The 18,799-nt window shown below is 42.1% G+C and overlaps 2 protein-coding genes across 3 annotated transcripts; both read left to right on the top strand.

Moving 5' to 3' along the window:
• Positions 1-1,483: 1,483 nt before the first annotated feature.
• hfm1 (helicase for meiosis 1) lies at positions 1,484-13,119 on the top strand. Of its 2 annotated transcripts, XM_078099100.1 has the most exons (36): positions 1,484-1,826; positions 2,247-2,288; positions 2,425-2,495; positions 2,618-2,750; positions 3,151-3,302; positions 3,417-3,494; positions 3,835-3,990; positions 4,265-4,465; positions 4,567-4,655; positions 4,777-4,820; positions 4,971-5,072; positions 5,442-5,587; positions 5,802-5,896; positions 6,017-6,150; positions 6,243-6,290; positions 6,687-6,767; positions 6,917-7,008; positions 7,089-7,195; positions 7,314-7,361; positions 7,476-7,573; positions 7,658-7,792; positions 7,994-8,079; positions 8,335-8,418; positions 8,527-8,684; positions 8,774-8,877; positions 9,059-9,244; positions 9,384-9,449; positions 9,563-9,687; positions 10,263-10,345; positions 10,514-10,617; positions 10,724-10,822; positions 11,368-11,670; positions 11,749-11,830; positions 11,976-12,063; positions 12,550-12,701; positions 12,836-13,119. In XM_078099100.1, exons 1-36 carry the CDS (start codon positions 1,499-1,501, stop codon positions 12,888-12,890), a joined length of 4,155 nt encoding a protein of 1,384 aa, XP_077955226.1. In that variant the 5' UTR covers positions 1,484-1,498; the 3' UTR covers positions 12,891-13,119. The 2 variants fall into 2 exon arrangements, with proteins under 2 accessions (XP_077955226.1, XP_077955227.1); XM_078099101.1 differs by lacking the exon at positions 1,484-1,826 and having other exon boundaries at positions 2,254-2,495.
• A 619-nt stretch (positions 13,120-13,738) lies between these two features.
• Positions 13,739-18,605, top strand: cdc7 (cell division cycle 7 homolog (S. cerevisiae)). The gene is made up of 12 exons (XM_040171718.2): positions 13,739-13,957; positions 14,184-14,274; positions 14,611-14,697; positions 14,839-14,974; positions 15,403-15,496; positions 15,639-15,781; positions 15,920-16,256; positions 16,464-16,577; positions 16,707-16,882; positions 17,014-17,096; positions 17,333-17,482; positions 17,601-18,605. Exons 2-12 carry the CDS (start codon positions 14,184-14,186, stop codon positions 17,993-17,995), a joined length of 1,806 nt encoding a protein of 601 aa, XP_040027652.2. The 5' UTR covers positions 13,739-13,957; the 3' UTR covers positions 17,996-18,605.
• The last annotated feature ends 194 nt before the right edge of the window (positions 18,606-18,799 follow it).

The raw sequence follows: 18,799 nt of genomic DNA, 5'->3' as shown, positions 1-18,799 counted from the left end.
CGTGCGGCTGCAAAAGCTTTCCCCTTTCACTAAACTCCCTTGGTATCCCACTTAGTATCACTGTCTACTGTCACACACCAACCGCCAAGACAAATTCCTTGTATGTTTGACATATTTGGCAATAAATGTTTCCTGATTCCTCATTTGTTTTTTTCTTTAAGCTAGACTTTGCAACCCAAGATCCATAGTGATTGATTGAGATTGCCCCACTTTGCATTTTGAGCGCCTACACAACCAAAAGGGATGTTGGACACTGATGACTGCACCTTGTCCTTGGACAATCTGTTTTTTGAGAAAACCATTGTCCAAAAAGTGTGAGTGACTGAGATGACCCACATCATCCTTCTCTCTTTGTCTCGCTCACTGCTAAATGAATGTGTTTTTTTGCCTGTGGATTGTATTTGGCAGAAAGCCACTGCACCAGGAGGTCAGCAAATGGCAGCTGGAAGCTCCTCCATCCCTTTCTCAGGTTCCAGCTACGCAGGAAGTGCAGGAGGAGGCAGAGTCTTTTTCTACCCATTACAGTAGGTTGTGCTCTGGATTAGGGTGAATTCTCTTGATTTGAGTTAGCTGCTCTGTGTTTGGCCTATAGAATAACTACTAAATTTACCAGTGTGACTCACTAACATACTAGCTTGAATAGGCTTGAAAGCTTTCCCAATTTATGTGCTCGAGTAAACACAACAGGATCCTGGTCTTATTCTCTCATTCACAGGTTTCTCACAGAGACGCAATACATTCCTGCCTCCTTCGAAAGGATCTGATTCTCTTATGGTTTTACCATCAAAAATCGATAGTCCCTACTCGTACAACAATGACGAGAAAGAGATTGAGCAGACTCAAAGTGGCGACAGTAGCACCAGCACCAGCCTTTGGCGAGGTGACGGGTTTAGGGATTGCTCCCAGGGTTCCTGTCAGAGTAGCAGAAGTAGAGATGAAACCCTGCAGCACTCTGGTCATCCAGTCATCAGCAGGAGGTGTTTGTCCCTGGAGCAAATCAAAAGCCCACCTCTACGGAAAAGGCAAGTTGCCGTTATTTGTCAAGACAAAATAATAATAAATAACCACATCTGGGAAGTTACAGGTTTCTCATTTCAAAAGCTAAATATCAATATGTGGCCTTCAGGCTGTATACAGACCTACATTGCTCTTTCTCTCCTTGGAGGCGGATGTGAAACATCTTTTTAAAAGTGCTTAAATTTGCAGGAGTGATGTTATTCTCTGTATAAAATGCATGTTTCCAGTTTTTGGGTGTCCAAAAATGGGACTTTTTCATCCCTCAGATGGTTGGAATTAGCATGCTTAGTTAAGACGGAACTGCAGTATATCATGAAGAGGCTTGCTTTTTACTCCTGTGAATAGCAATATAAAAGATGCTAAACCATCCCCCACATGCTGGTTCAAATAAACCTACTTGTTTTCCTTTTTTCATTCTACTTTCCTCGTCATCTCCCTCCGTGTCCTCCCCTTCCCCCACAACAGTTTGTTCAAGGTTCAGATGTTGAACACTGGAGGTGACTCGTCAAACATAGACGACCTCAGAAGCAGCAGCAGCAGCAGCAGCCAAAGCCAGACAGCATCCAGACCTCAAACTTTTCTCAGCACGGTTGCCATGGTGACAGTGCCTCCTCTTCAGCCGCCACAAGCGACAGTTAGCCAGGCAGCTTCTCTTCTTTCCCCCAAGCCCCCCCTCCCACCCCTTCCTTTGGGCTCATCTGCAGCGAGGGGCCGACTCCCCCACACGACGGCAAATGCTGAGATGCAGGAGAACGGCACAAAGAGAGCCTTCGTTCCACCCATGACGCCTCAGCCGCTTTGCATACAAGGTGCGCCACTGCATAGACACAATCACAGACCGGCGCCGTACTCATAGTCTTCACTGGTTTACCAAATAACACTCGCATAGCTTCTGTAAAGTGGTGCGGCTAATGTGCATCAGCTGCCACATTGTGTTTGGGTGATAAGGTGAAATGAGGTGAGCTCTCCTCGTTGACCGTTCCATTGTAATGCAACACACTGGTCACTAGGTGGTGGGTTGTAAATCAGTATAACTCGTGCAGTAACAGTAGAACCTTTGTAACCAACCACATGTGGTTTACTTTTTTCTGACATTTGACTCGCATTCTCAAAAATATCCCTCAATTCCATACTCTAAAAAATGTCAAACATTTCAAATCCTTGTCACAGTGTAATCAGTGAGAGTGTGATCGAACATGAAAGTTATGTTTTAATTTTGTACATTTTAGGGTCCTCTGGGTCTGAGGTTTTGAGACCAGTTTTTGAAATCCGTATCCTTTTTGCTGTTGCATAAGTTAACACAATTTCAACATTTTAGACAACATTCTATGTTTAAACTGGGCTAAAGTGTTTGGAATGCAATGTCACAAGTAATGTGGGATTATTCACTCATCCATGCAAACACAGCAGCTAAGTTCAGATCTGTCTTCAAGGAGTTCCCCTTTTTCAACTACGTTCAGTCCAAAGCACTGGATGATGTAAGCATTATTTGATATCCTTTTATTGACATAATGTTGAGGAGTATTAGCGGCACGATAGTTTCCACTTCCTTGTCATAACCTGGTAAATGTAACTGTATTTCTTTTGTTTATTCACCCAGGTTCTTTACACGAGTAAGAACTTTGTTGCATGTGCTCCTACTGGATCTGGTAAAACAGTGTTGTTTGAGCTGGCAATCATTCGCCTTTTAATGGAGTCATCAGAGCCCTGGAGAGATGTCAAAGCTGTCTATAGTAAGCATATTACAATGTAGAACCTAATAATACATAAATATAGCTCCAGTCTGATTAGATTTGGTCTGGATGTAATATTTATATTCACAAACATACACAAATATGTGTAAATTTCCATTTTCAGTACAAGGATTTTTTTCTTAACTCTGAAACTGAAAATGACAGTCAAATTTACTGTTTAAACGTGTTGCCAATGCGAAGAAAGATTGTGTTGTAATAAAGCACGAGGGAGGAATTCTATACCCAGTGAGTCACAGCTTTAACAAAGTGAGTGAAGAGTTGCAATGTTTCAACACAAGACATCATACACTGGGCCCCTGAATGGCTTTTATTCCAGATTAGATTTGTTGATTACGTTATAGACTTAGGGTGTGCCTGATCATGTCACTGTTCTTACCAGTGGCCCCCATCAAGGCTCTCTGCAGTCAGTGCTTTGAGAGCTGGAAGAAGAAGTTCGGTCCTCTGGGACTGACCTGTAAGGAGCTGACGGGTGACACAGAGATCGATGACTTCTTTGAGATTCAGGACTCCCACATCATCCTGACAACGCCGGTGTGACAATATGCTGCATCTTAATTAAAGAAATGCAACAGAATGAAGAATCACAACTAACACTGTGATTGGAATTGCATACAAATACATAATGTTGTATTTCTTTTTTGACAGGAAAAATGGGACAGCATGACAAGAAAATGGAAGGATAATTGTATGCTGCAGCTAGTCAGGCTCTTCCTTATCGATGAGGTCAGATATTTTGTTCAAAGACACTTTTTAAAATATTTATAATGTCTCATAATCCGCCTTCACAGTGGTGGATGCTCACTGTACACTCGTGCCAGAAGACACACCATCCACAGTAAGAAGAATTATGCCACACTGGCAAAAGCCCATATTTGCTCTCTATGTTCGCCATTAGGAAGTGATGGAACTGCATTTGGCCAACGTTAAGAGAGACTACAACTTGTCTATGTAGCTCTTCTAAACAGAGATGCACCTTCTCATCTTACTTACATCATACTGACATATCTCTTTCGCCTTAAAAGGGTTCAAGTCAACAGTAAGAAAGCCCATTTTGTTGTTCCAGGTGCATGTGGTGAAGGATGCGACTCGCGGTGCCACACTGGAAGTTGTAGTGAGCAGGATGAAGGCTGTGCATGCATACAGAACAGCACAGAATCCAGAGACCGGCCTCTCTATGAGGTTTGTGGCTGTATCAGCCACCATACCGAACACCTCTGATGTACGTGGCTTGGGAGCACAGCAGTAATTTGTTCATGCGAGGAATTCAAAATGCAGTGGCCAAATCTCTCTGACTGATAAGATTTGAAGATTGGTTGATTGGCGTCCTTACGTAATTATGTTGGAAAAACTCTCCAAAAATAGCAACAAATTCAGAAGGGTACTTGACTGAGCACTGCTCTTTGACATTTAAGACTCATTTCTGTGTTTGTACCGCATCTCCTGCGTCAACTATTAATCAGGTCATTGTTTCGTCTCCTGGGTCATGCTGTTAGATAGCAGACTGGCTATCTGATGATAGTGGTCCTGCCACATACCTGGACATGGACGAGAGCTACCGTCCTGTGAAGCTGAGGAAGGTGGTGCTGGGATTCCCCCCGACCCCGAACCAGACAGAGTTTAAGTTTGACCTTTTGCTCAATTACAAGATGGCTAACATCATACAAACGTACTCCGACCAGAAGCCTGCGCTGGTGGTGGGTGGGAAATTGAGCTAGACTTTCATTCTTCTGCTTGCGTGATATTCACTTAGAATTTGCCATCTACGTTTAATGATAATATGTATTTTATTCTGTAGTTTTGCTCGACAAGGAAAGGAGTCCAGCAGGCAGCTACAGTTCTCGCCAAGGATGCTCGGTTTATGATGAGCATTGAGCACAAGCAGAGGTATGTCTCATAACATGTCGTCACATGTCCAATTCTTCATCCAAACATTGTGTTGTTCTTCAGCGTGGTGCATCGAATTGAAAGCTTGATCTTGACTTTTTGCCACTTGTAATTTGTTAAGGCTGACGAAATATGCTAACTCTATTCTGGATTCAAAACTGAGAGGTGAGTCCCCTTTTGAAACCTACATGTCAAGACCCAGCGATACAAACCTATTTCAGTGCAGAGATCCAACCCCAGTAAGAAAGTACACGTTCATTTGATCATCTATGTGTCGACTGCGTAACATTATTTGGTGTTGTGTTTGTGGTCTAGATCTGGTGGTGTTAGGAGTCGGTTACCACCATGCAGGAGTCGACTTGTCGGATAGGAAGTTGATAGAAGAGGCCTTCACTCAGGGAGACCTGCCTGTCCTGTGTGAGACTGTGTCGCTAGTACAGTTTTATCCTGTTGTACATCATTACATGACTACACAGGCGTGCAACATGATTTGATTTGTTTTCTTTGTGCGGACGTAAACAAGAAAGACAAGTATCACAGGTTACATTGAATGAGTCGTTCTGTATTACACCCGTAACAAGCTTTGGAACTGCGTTCATGAACTGCCCGTTCAAGGAAAATACAAACTGCAGATTTATTCTGTTTTATGCCAGTAGCAATGTTCATAATTTTCCACCCTCTGTCGACTGACCCAGTTGTACTGTAGTGTTTTAAATTAAATTAAGTTGATATTGCATTTTATGGGTACTAAATCTGTGCTTTTGGTCTCATTTTTAAAATCCCTAGTCACCACCAGGACTCTGGCCATGGGGGTGAACCTGCCAGCTCATCTGGTAGTGATCAAGTCTACCATGCAGTATGTGTCGGGCTCCTGTGAGGAGTACAGCGAAGCTGACTTACTGCAGATGATTGGCCGAGCTGGAAGACCACAAGTAATGGCAGAATAATAATAAAATACTTTGTTATTTATCTTATCCGCCTCAGCACAACGAGGAAAGGGTGGATGCACTACCATTTGGCGTACAGGAATATATATGGAAGATCTTATCTTTTGAAATACACTAGATGGAGTTAGAAATATAGTTATGGATAGTTTTGGAATGATGCACAAACTAAATACCGATTTCATTTTTTTTCTTCCTCTAGTTTGACACCTCAGCGACTGCAGTGATCATGACCAAGACCCAAACCAAAGACAAGTACATGAAACTTATGAATGGGGTGGAGACTATTGAAAGCAGGTGTTAAAGCTCAGTCACTTGACATTCAACTCTTCTTCTCTCCCTCCGCCTGTCTTCCTCTGGCTGGCATATACATTATTACACTACTACATGAGGTAACAGTATACCTCTCCCCCGCAGCTTACACAGTCACCTGGTGGAGCACCTGAATGCTGAGATTGTTCTCCAAACCATCAGGGATGTCAACATGGCTTTGGACTGGATACGCTCTACCTTCCTGTACATCCGAGCCCTCAAAAACCCCACGCACTATGGTCAGAGCTCCAAACCATCTTACAATAAATGTCCCCCTTCTTTTCATGGATGTGTTTAAAAAACAGTTGGTGTTCCTAAACTCCAACTTCAGGTTTTCCCGCAAACTTGGACAGATATGGAATCGAAGCAAAACTGCAAGGTGAGCTAAATAAACTGTTTTTACTCCATGTGAAGCATAGACTGTATGTAAGAAGTGGTCAAAGTCACCGTGATGTAACTCCCCAACTGTAAAACACTGTGGTAGCACAAGGTAGCCACGCGCTGAAGCATTACGTGCTTCGTTATTAAATTTACTCCATGGGTCCTTAAATTACCCTGTATTCAAGCAATTGGAACTTGTGTAAACAATATTTCTTGACAAAATAAATAAAGACATTAGTGTGATTTCCTCATAGACTTCTTTTTGCAATGAGAACATTCTCCCTCCGATGGCCATTAGAAAGAGTTTAAGTCTGACGCCATACACATCGCCTTCACTTTTCAGACCTGCAGATTCCGGCCTTACTTTAAGTCATTTGTATTTTTTCTCTCACAGAACTGTGTCTGAAGAACCTCAACTCTCTGTCCTCCATTGGTCTGATCGACATGGATGAGGAAATCAACATCAAACCAACAGGTAGAGAGAAGAAACACCTTTAACTCAACTGCCTCGCTAGTTTATTTTCTTTACTTGTGCACAGTAGATGGCATCTGCTTTCATCTACACTCTTTCTGTTTAACTGAGCCTTTAACAACTGTTAAAGAGTTTGCGTTGCTTCCCGGCAGAAGGCGGCAGATTGATGGCCAGGTATTGTGTTGCATTCGACACCATGACACAGTTCAGCAAAGCGAGCGGCACCGAGAGCCTGTCTGACCTGGTGGGTTTCCCCATAAAACTGCACGGCCATGTTTTCCATGCGATTGGCCCATGTAGTGATATTTTGTATTGGATGCACAGGTTGAGTTGGTGTCGAAGAGCAGAGAGTTCAGCGACATTCAGTTGAGAATGAACGAGAAGAGGTCCCTGAACACCTTCAACAGGGACAAGAACAGGATCACTATCAGGTCAAACTCATTCATAGCGCTGACAGTGCATATGTTGTATCATAACCCCGGTTCTTCAAAAGCTTAATGCTACATAGACACAACTCGTTGTGAAAGTAATGTTTTTACATTTGCCCAGGTTTCCCATTCAGGGAAAAATCAAAACCAGTCAGATGAAAGTGAACTGGTAGGTGTATTCATTCAGCGTTCTCCCTGTTAAAGAAACAATGGTTTAATAATCATCAAAAAGATATCATGAGTTATTATGGACTCATGTACGTGTGCTTTACCTTGTTTGCAGCTTGATTCAGGCTCAGTTGGGATCCATCTCTATTCAAGAGTTTGGACTTACGCAGGACACGGCAAAGATCTTTAGGAATGGGATGCGCATCAGCAGATGTATGTCGGTTAAATCAGGAACAAAGTGCTTTCTGTTTTATTTTGACATTTTTTTAACTTTAATTGTATTTTGATCCCAATTAGGCCTGTCAGAGTTTCTGAGTCACCGTTCTCAGATTGGTTTTTCCGCTGTGCTCAACTCCCTGATCCTGGCTAAGTGCTTCAGAGCCAAGCTTTGGGAAAACTCGTTCTATGTTTCCAAACAGCTGGAAAAGATAGGTAGATAAACAAAATCAAACAATAGCATATTGTAGCCAGGCAATGTAAATATGTTGAATATATTGAAATTACTAATCTCCATGCAAGCTGATAGACAATGGATGAACCAATAAACCATGCGATCCTCATATTAGATGTACATACATGCAGTCTTGTGCTAAATATCAACACTTTATAATAATATAAATTAATGTTTTTCAGGCCAGACGCTGTCGACTGCCATGGTGAACGCTGGACTCACCACTTTCAGCAGAATAGAGCAAATCAACGCCAGAGAGCTTGAGTTGGTCAGTCAGTGTAATATTCATGAAAAACATGAAGGCACTTCATCTAAACCATTTGATTTACCATTGTTTGAGCCGACCCGTGGCTTTGTTTGTGTGATCACAATACGGCACAGCCAGATGTTCGACAATATTTGGATGCCATGTTAATCATGTTAATACCTTTAATCTGATAACATTTTCAAAGAATTACTGTATTAAGCACTTTTTAAGTATTACTTAGATATGATTTGATCAAGTGAACTTTATTTTTTGCAGATTGTCAACAGACATCCACCATTTGGGAACCAAATCAAAGAATCTGCCACAAATCTCCCAAAGTATGAAGTAACTTTGGAGCAGGTAAAATATTTTTTTTTGCAAAGGGCTAAATGAGCCGTTATTGTGAGGTTACATGTGATAGCACTTACTCTTAATAGTTCTCCTTAAAGTTGCCTTTGTATTTCGTAGCTTCCGAGGTACAGCTGTGCCACGGCAGAGATTGTGCTGAAGGTGAATCTCAAAAATCAAGTACAGCTGCTGTCCAGGAGAACGGCTCCTGACGACCACTATATCTCTCTGATTATCGGAAACTCTGACAACGCTGTGGTCTTCCTACAGAAACTCACGTGAGGAAAACAAAACTTCAAGACAGAACCTGGTTTAAGGATACACAGCAGATTGAATTTCAGCTGTGCGGCCTCTTGTTTATTTCCAGGGACTTGGTCCTGCTGAAGTGTGGCACCTGGTCAAAGAAGATTGAGGTGGCAAAGGCCTCAAAAGGAGAGGAGATCAGTGTCAATCTCATCAGCTCACAATATGGTGAGACATGGAAATGCATTCACACAAGTAAAGTTACGGCACTTTTCTGTCAAGTTCAAAATGTTCATATTTAATGTACAACTCTTTGAATGTTCTGGCTTCAGACTCTTGAACTTGACTGCCCATAAACACTGTGAAGGGTTTCCATTTACTGATTACTTTGGCCTTTTCTCTCCCATAGTGGGCCTGGACATCCAGCAGAGGTTTAACGTCTACTACTCTGGAGCCAGGAGGTTTGGAAATGAAATTCTTTCCAACACACCTTTTGATCCGACGGGACAGAGACCTCAGCACGCCGCACTGAAACCACATTCTACAGATCAGGCCGCGGGTCACAGGGAAAACGCCACATCTGCTACAGAACAAGGCACTGCACCGTTTCACTGATGATTTAGTTATGGCTGAAATATTAAATAGTGCATATCAATTTTGTACATCTTCCAAGGAAGGTGGATATTTGAGACATGTTTTTTTTTTCTCATGGAATGTGACAACTTTGTTACCAGATTTAGGCAACAAGAGACAATGCAACCACTACTGCAAGAATAAGGATCTCTGTGGCCACGACTGCTGTGAGTACCGTCGCTCGTATTTCACTGTTTGCATGCGTCTCTTACTGTGCACATTTGTGCACCTGTGCTTCGTTTTGTTTGGCAGTCAAGATTCTCTTCCTTCTTCTCTCAAGGTAAAGTGGGTGTGGCTGTGGCAAAGAAGAGGTCTGCAAATCAGGAGTCCAGTTTCTCTTCCTATTTGAAAGACCTAAGGAACAGGTGTGACACACTTTCACAGACTCCTGTCAAACGGCTGAAGGTGAGGAAGGACACATACACGATTGTTTAGGCCGATCCTTGCATCATATTCACTTAACATTACACAGACAAAAGCTATGTTGAACTGAAATAAATACACCCAATTGAATGTAGTCTGTGATTATTATAAGGCCGTGCTGTGCTAAACCTCATTCAGGATGTAATGCAAAAAAAATGCAAATACTTGTCGGTAGAAAAAGCTGAAGAATCTCTGCTAATTCACCACTGGTGAAGATCTGCTTGAAACGGATATACCAGCCCAAACGCAACAGCACAACATATGTGACATAATTACACGTGAAGAGCATTTATATTCTATAATAAGATATGAGAATACTGTTGAACTATATATACATAACAAATACCATGCATGCAAATGTATTCTTTAGTAATGTAGTATTTAGTTATAAGGTGTACAATGTGCAGATTTGTAATTAGTGTTAAAGGTAATAACTATTCTTTTGTAACAAACTTAAAAAGCGTCTTTCTTGTTTGTTTGTAAGTTCATTAAAACTCAATTTTTCTGTGTTACTAAACCCAACAATTCTGTGTTCGTCTTTTGCTTTGTTTCCTCAGATAAAAATGAGTGACTACTCTGTTCCTGTTGACATCCAGGAGTTTGCCTACAAACCCAAAGAGAGGCTACCTACAGCTTCCTGGTATTCACACTGGCATTTTAGACTTTGATCCTCTGTGCAAATATTAGAATAAGTCCCTCAACAACTGCTGCACATTAGATTATGGGAAAGTGTGACAACAAAACATGTTTAAAAGTCGTGACGCTGACAATTTCATGTCCTAATGTATAATGTCTAATGTATTTGAAGGTACGAAGGAAGTCAAGCTTCAGTGGGACCACATGTTGACATTGTGGATCTGACAGGAGACCAGATAGAGCCAGACGTTGTCCATCTGAACTTTGTTGACAGTAGTAAACAAATTAAAGATGATGACTCTGAACTGAACACATTGCCCAACTTTGTAGGATTTAGCAATCACAGGATCTGTGAATGTATGTTTCGGTATCTTGTACTCAGATTATGAAGACTACGTCGAGGACACGACCGGGATGATGGAGGAGCCTGTACCTGCACCGGTTTCATCGCATGCTCGACATCAGATTATTGATAAAACATGTAAGTCAAATTAAAAGAGACCTTATTGGTGGTTTAGAGTGTTTAAGCGCATTGACTAGAAATTAATTATATTCAGCGTGCACTGTATCGCAGTTTCAGTTGCTCTTAGTTATTTTTATCGGTAAATCATCTTTGCCATATGCCAGAAAGACAAAGTAAAGACTAGACATATTGTAATACACCGCATGTAATGGGCATTTGTTTAAGACATTATTAAGTAGACAAAATGTAATTTGACAAAATTAAATGGATGATTTCAGAAGTTTGGATGGATGGAGATTCATAGAAACGCAACTTTGTTCATGTCAGAAGGCAAATTATGCTACATGAACTTTGCAGAGACAGAACAATTTATTTTTCAACACAGTGTATGTAATATTAGCACTCACTTAATGATATTGTACATATCAATAGGTCTGTAGTGAAAGGTAGAAACACATGGTCTTTAAAAACTCAAGATATTTGATTGAGTCCAAGAAGGTTCAAAGTGCAGCACCATTTGATTGTGTATTCATTGTTTGTTTTTTTAATTAATTTGTGTTTAGCTTCCTCCATGTGGATGAACCCAGGAGTCAGTGTTTGTCACAACCAGAAACCGCTTCTAAGCCGGATCCAAACAACCAGCTCGGCTGCCGTGACAAACCACGGCGCTCACTGCGTAAATGCTTCTTTCTCAAAAATACCGACGATCAGCTTCGACCTTGGAAACGAGTGGGACGACTTTGATGACGAGAACTTGGTGCATGCCAGCGAGATGCCATTGGACGTGTGTCTAAGTGGCGCTCAACCTGAAGTCCACCAGTGTCTCGGCTACATGCCGGGTCGAGGGAATACGTGCTCCACTTCAGGCATGGTTGCGTGGTATTATTTGTCAATCTTCGTTATGATTTTTTTTTTTATTACTCACCTTTGTTTTTCATGTGTAGGCTTTGCTGCTACATCTGCGCCGGTGCTCCTTGATCACTCACAAGTCAAACCCTGTGTAACCGCAGCCAGAACGCCACTGAGGTAAAGCCAGTTATCTAAATGCATCTCCGATTAAGGTGTAAGAACAAGGATCAAGTAATGTGTGAAATAAAACAAATCTCCTCCCAAAAGATATTTTATATTTGAGTCAAGGCATATATACATCACATCATTTATTTGTTTTTAGGTCAGTTTTTCCTGAAGTCAGAGATCAAGGACCCTCACTGGTTACAGTCAGACCTCTGAACAGAAGCACATTCGGCTGGAATGAAAAGGTCTGTGTGTGTGTGTGTGTGTGTGTGTGTGTGTGTGCAGACATCTATGCATGTGCTTCATGTACAGTTTAATACTGTTATATACAAAGTTGCCGACTAGACTTTTTGATTTGTTTAGCCTAATTAATATTATTCTGGGTTCATGAGAGACACAATTGAGTTCGAAAGTACAGAGTAGACACAACAGTACAGTATAATTGATTCAATTAATTATGCTCCTGTTCAATGCAGTATGTCCCGGTCATTCTAGTGATCCTGCATTGAACAATACCAAGGTGTGGCCAACCTACGTAAATGAAGCAGGGCTGTAATTAATGTTATTAATTGAATTGCAGAATCTAATATAACCTCAGCAGCAAAGTCTATCTGGTTGACGTAAAAGTAGCCAAATGGTAACAGAGTCCCGGGTTAAGGTAAGTCAAAAGGTTCTGTCAAACTATTTAGATCGGCATATCTGACATTTGCCTCCCGTTCCTCCTTTTGCAGAGATCAGGAGCTTTCAGAGAGGAGATCGCAGTCAAAGCACAAGAATTTCTCCAAAAGCAGACTGAGGCCCACGTGGCCCCACTTCCCAGAGGGCTTGATTTCTTCTCAACAGTGAGCGTCCCATCCAACACCAACTCAGCTGTCAGCAGAAGGTAGAAAAAAATGATAACGCCAATAATGCTGCAATTTTAATTCATTACTCTTTTTCAAGAACATAATGCAAAGCATGAATCATTTTCAATATATTCCTGATTAACCCTCTCCATATTTTGGTTCACATTCACAGCATTAAATGCAAAGAAGAGGAAGCTTTCCTTGGGATATTTGATGGTATATTTTAGAAGTACTGCTTGTCTAACTGAAATGTCATCATAAAGTGTTTTTGGTCATTGTTCATATTGTGTTAACTGGTGAGCTTTACAAGTCTTTATGACTTTGTCTTAAAGACGTGTTGCTGTACGTTCATATTGTAAATGAAAAAGATTTATAGTGTTTCTACCGTTAGTTCTAATTGTTACTATGGTCATTTCTGTATTTGATTATTTATTAATAAAATCTGTGTTGATTGAATGAGTCAGTCTTTGGGAGTGAATCAACAAGAAGTTGTAGTTTAATGAGATATAGCTTCGTGATGTATTTTTGGTGTTTTGAATTAATGAGATGTGCACAGCTGTCTTCATCCTTCGATGGGGGAAGTTCATCACGAAGTACATATTTTAAGGGTACGTTGTAATCTATTTGATATAATAAAAATTCCAATGTTACAGATACACACTGTTTACACAAATAAGTTGGTAAACTACAAGTAAAGGCGCAAACTGGTCGTCCACCTAATGGTTAAAGTCTGAAGCATGAACGCCTGCTGTGGAAGTTAGTTTGCACACCAACTAATCTCTGGACCTTTCAGTGGGGTTCAAGGCACGTGGCAACCTGACCTTTTTTAGTGATGGCGAAATATATTATAAATATAAACCAACCAAAAACGAAGGAAATTAAATTATTTTAATTTTTATGTTTTAATTTGGTGATTATTTAATGTACATTTAGTGATCTGTCAAGCTATTTTAAGGAGATTTGGTTATTCCGTGGCGTACATTTGGACCGCAGTCTTTACACTTTACTTACTGAACCTGATAATCTGATTCATTCACGCCCTCCTTCCTGTAGACTTTGATCCCGCGTGACTTTTGCTGATGTAACGCGAGATTTCAGTGACGTCACTTTTAGCGCCGAGTTTGTTGGCGGAAAAAGTCCGAAAGGCTTAACAAACTATTATATTCAGCCACAGTTCCGTTATATTGGCGTTTATATTCTGCGGTCGATGGCACATTAGCTCAGGACTATATGTTATTTTCAAACGTTGTTGTTTGAAAACTAACGTTGCTGCACTTTACAGCCAACTGAAGCGGTGAGTGTCTTTTTGTTTTTGGGTCTTTTTGCGCTGACGTTAGCTGGAGAGACGCTAGCGAGCACTAGCATGCTAACGTTAGTTTTATTGCCTCGCGGATGACAAACGGCAAGACTTCCAATCCGTCTGACAACAACTAAAGTCAATAAAATATCAACCTCAACATCTCTTTCCAAGTTAATATGACATGCAAGTTATTGTCTCATAATCGTCTCTCTTCATGTAGATGGAGTTGTTCCCTGTGTGCGCTGAAGGGATCCGCACAGAAGGACGCGTGATTCAATCACAGAGAGCTGCCGGCAGACGCAAAGTCTCAAGTAAGTTGCCCCTTTGTGACATAAAAACACCACGACGCAACACATCGTACAAACGTTCTGGGGTGACGTTAATATTTGAGTTGAACGAGGCATTATTATATGTACTGTCATGTTTACAGTTTGTGTTGATTTTACATTTTGATTTTAGCAGCTTGTCCTTTTTTTTTTTTTTTTTACAAATGTTTTATTAAGAATACAAAAAACTTTCATCTTAAACAACTTCACGTTATAACATGTAGGGTTGTAAAATTGTAACGCATGCAGTTATTTTGCAAACTTGAGTTTGTGCACAAAAGTGTGTTGTGCGACTGTACATTTTCTCCTGGTTTGTTCCAGGTGATGTGGAAATAGAGATCGGGATCCTCTACAAAGCCGTCCCTGAGCTGGCCAAGGTTTTCCGCATAACTGACAAGATTGGAGAAGGTACTCGCCCGGCCTAAATTCATACACACCTTTGAGAGTTTGCAAGTATACGCGTAAGATAATCTTTTGTTCAAAGGTGGATACAGTTTTAGCGGCGCAGAAGACTTGTGTGTGTGTTCACGCTGCGTTTCTGTGAACAAGGGACATTCAGCTCGGTGTTCCTGGGTGAGGCTCAGATGCTCGATGGGAGGAGAGAGATGTTCGCCCTGAAGCACCTCATCCCAACCAGCCATCCTGCACGCATCGCCGCCGAGCTTCAGTGCCTCACTGTTGCCGGGTGAGTCCGGGACTGTTGTGTGTTTTATGAAAGTTAAGCTACCTTTTTAAACATTGAACAGCTGTAACTACAAACTACTGTATTCGCTGCAGTTATAGATGTACAGACTTCCTACAGTGTCTACTCGTTGTCCATGTAACAGTTGTGGTCTCACAAGTTTTTAAAATAGCAAATCAAACTCGTTTCAAAACTGTCGATTCTAATTTGTTAAAGGATATTTTTATGCTGCGGCAAAATTGTGTGCGCTTCAAGTTGTGTATTACAAGCATCGATACGCTGATGGCTTGTTTGGCAATGCATTCCTTTGATTATACGAATGTACATTTCTATTTAATCATAAAATGGTTAAAGTAACCGATCAAGAGGGTCATTATCACAGAGAGATTCACAACATCAACGGATTTAAAGTTTTTTTTTTGTCTTTTCAGAGGCAGAGAGAATGTGATCGGAGTGACGTATTGCTTCAGGAAGGAGGATCACGTAGTGATCGTGATGCCCTATATGGAGCACAAAGCTATTGTGGTATGTACAATGTTACACATTAGTTTCTTGTAATGATACAATCTGTAATGTAATACTCATAACATAAGCTACATTTAGTAGCTTTCTTGATCAGGTCCTTGTTTGCTGAAAAGTCATTTAAAACATCTTATTCATTCATCAGGATATTATTGGCTCACTGAGCTTCGAAGAAGTCCGTCTGTACATCTATCACCTGTTGACGGCCCTGAGACACATCCACCAGTTTGGTATCATTCACAGAGACATCAAACCAAACAATTTCCTCTACAACAGGAACAGCAGAATGTGAGTAATGGCGTCCCTCAGTAATAAAGGAGGCTTTTACCATTCACCTTTTATTTAATACTTAAGATTATCACCCGTCTGTGCAGTTTGTGTGCGGTGTAAAGTTATTAATTAATGGGAATAATTGTGTGTGTGTAGGTATGCGCTAGTGGACTTCGGCCTGGCTCAGGGTACAGCGGACACGCACATTGAAATGCTGAAGGTAGTGAGGCAGAGGGCATCACAAAAAGGTGGAGGGTCCACAGGGAACCAAGACCCCACACAGCGGAGCAAAGCACCACCAAGACTGATACCCAAAAGCACCACCTCAGCCTCAGCTGCCCTGCCTTTACCTGCACAGCAGTCCACAAACTTAGCGCCTTCCTCGTCGTCTTCATCCACCACCGCGTCCTCCTCAGCCGCTCAGAAAGCACTGGTTAAAAAAGCGCGCTCGGTCACAACCACCGTCAGCACCTCTCGCACAAAGCACGCAAAGGTGTCCTCTTCACATTTATTGGTGTTTGTTGGTCTGTTCTTTGTCCAGTGAATGCTGAAAAGCCGTCATTTGGTGTTATTACACTTTATTTTGTCACAACTAGCCGAATTCCTGTATGGTTGTATCAAAGCATGTGTTTACTGTACTATATGGTGCTACTGTATTGGGCTTAAGCTAAATTCTTCCATCCATGTTGGCTTTCTGTAGGATTTGGTTCGGCTACGGAAGGTGCCCCGTCCTGTGTTTGGAGAGAGGAATTTGAACAGCTGCACTCGATCTCTATCTACTGCCAAACAAGTCACAAAGACCGAGGCAAGCAAGGTATAAAGCACATTTTTGGAAGAATTCAAAAGTTTCTCAAGACCTTTTTGAAAAGACAAATAAACATTCGCTCTGAAAACCCCTTTTGATTGGTACCATGTGTACTGATATTTACTGCTTCTGGTCCAGGTGGTAAAACCCAGCAGAACAGAGGACCCCGCCGGCCGTAGGTTGTCGTCAGGCAACCGAGTCCCGCTGCCGGTCAGGACCCAGAGCCTCAGTCAGAGGCCTCAGAGGACCGTACAGCAGGGCCTCACCTGTAGCTGCTACCTGACCGACCGCGTCTGCAACATCTGCATGTCCAGGTAACAAAGACCAACAGACAAATCATCAAGAGATACTTCCGCACCATATGTACAATAATTCTTTATGATTAATGTCAATCTGGCTTGACTAAAATGACTTCAAACCACTGCTTCGTTTTTTATGAATGAAGGAAGCAGCAGGTGGCTCCCAGAGCCGGAACGCCGGGCTTCAGAGCACCAGAAGTCCTCACAAAGTGTCCCAACCAGGGAACAGGTCTGTACCTCAGACCATGACTATAATGATTGATGATACTCAAATGCTGCTGAACTCAAACATGCAGTATTGAAGGATGCCAGAAATATGCATAAACTGTTCGCTGATCATTGGATCCAAATCTGTGTTTTCTTTAATGATTTGCAACTTCAGCTACCTGCATTTCCTGCCAAAAACGCACATTGTAGTTGTGACTAATGTTGCATCCGCTCCCGTCTCGTCCTCGTGCCCCGCAGCTATAGATGTGTGGTCTGCTGGTGTGATCCTGCTCTCGCTGCTCAGTGGCCGCTACCCGTTTTTCAAAGCCAGCGATGACTTGATCGCCCTCACTCAGATCATGAGCATACGAGGCTCCAGAGAGACCATCAAAGCTGCCAAGGCCTTTGGTGCGTATTCACATTCCGCAATGTGATCAACAGCAGACAGTCTCTGTACGGACGTAGCAGAACTGAACCGTAGAGTAGAAGTAGATTAATGAGCCTGTTTTTTGGGATTAACATTCAGGTAAAGCAGTGGCGTCCAGCCGGGTGCTGCCGCGGCAGGACCTCAGGACGCTGTGTGAGACGCTGAGAGGACGGAGGACGTCCCCAGACGATGGAGTCACGCCGCTTCGCGCAGCCAACAAAGACTCCGCCGCGCCCACACGCCGCCCCCTGCAGAGGGAAGAAGAGGCTGGTGGTCCTCAGTCTCTCTGCACTCCTCCCCCAAACCACGGGGAGCATTCGGGGGACACGGAGACCACTGGAAGGGAAAACTGCAAGGTGGAGCAAGACGAGCAGGGCTGGGACAGTGTTCCAGATGACGCCTACAAACTGCTGGACAGGCTGCTGGACCTCAACCCTGCCACCCGGATCACAGCCGCTCAGGCGCTGCAGCACCCGCTGTTCAAAGACCTGTGACGCGGCCGGCCTCAGCGTCAATAGTTACCATTCATTCAAGTACATTGAGGATGGATGAAGGGCTCTGATATGCGTTGTTGGATAACGCCCGGACTGGAAGAGCGCTGACTCGAGGCATTAAACTGGCAGACTTTGGCTTTTTTGTGTCCGGGGTTGAACAGTTTTGTGTTAGAAGGTATCTGACCTCCCTTGAAGACATTTATCAGCCAGTTACAGCTGCACACTGTCTGATCATTTTGTTTTTTAACTTTTACCCTCTGTACTTTTATATCTCAGGGATCAACGGAAGAAGAAAATAACACTTAAGGAGTCTTGTTATCACTGCTGTCTGGTGTGAGACGAGTCTGGCCTCATATTGTGGTCTGGACACGGTCTTGTCAACAAGGAAAAGTACAGATAATCACTATTGTCAACGCTGCCATAACCTCATATCAGTGTTGTATGTAGCGATTTCAAAAGGTTCTAAATAGCTTTTAATTTAAATTTAAAGGTGCATTTTATTTGAGTATGAATTTGTCTTCTTCAGAATGGTTAATTTATAAAACGTTGAATGTAAAGTCTGACTCATTCAAGTTTGGCTGTTTTTAATAAATTCATTTTCAGTATGAAATATCTTTCACTGTATTTACGCCTACATTTCATAACTTAATGCTATTGTAATTATTACATTGGTGGGAATTTCCATTTAACTTGTGTGTGTGTACAACAGTTTGCATTTATTACAGAAGCGGTACAAACTTTGCCGCCATTTTTAGGGATGTTCGATAGATGCTGAAACATTTGAAACTAACCCGCCAATAAAAC

Source organism: Gasterosteus aculeatus, chromosome 3, assembly GCF_964276395.1.
Source record: "Gasterosteus aculeatus chromosome 3, fGasAcu3.hap1.1, whole genome shotgun sequence".
NCBI classification, from domain to species: domain Eukaryota; kingdom Metazoa; phylum Chordata; class Actinopteri; order Perciformes; family Gasterosteidae; genus Gasterosteus; species Gasterosteus aculeatus.
The sequence above is the reverse complement of the archived record's forward strand: the minus strand, read 5'-3'. Positions and strand labels throughout refer to the sequence as shown.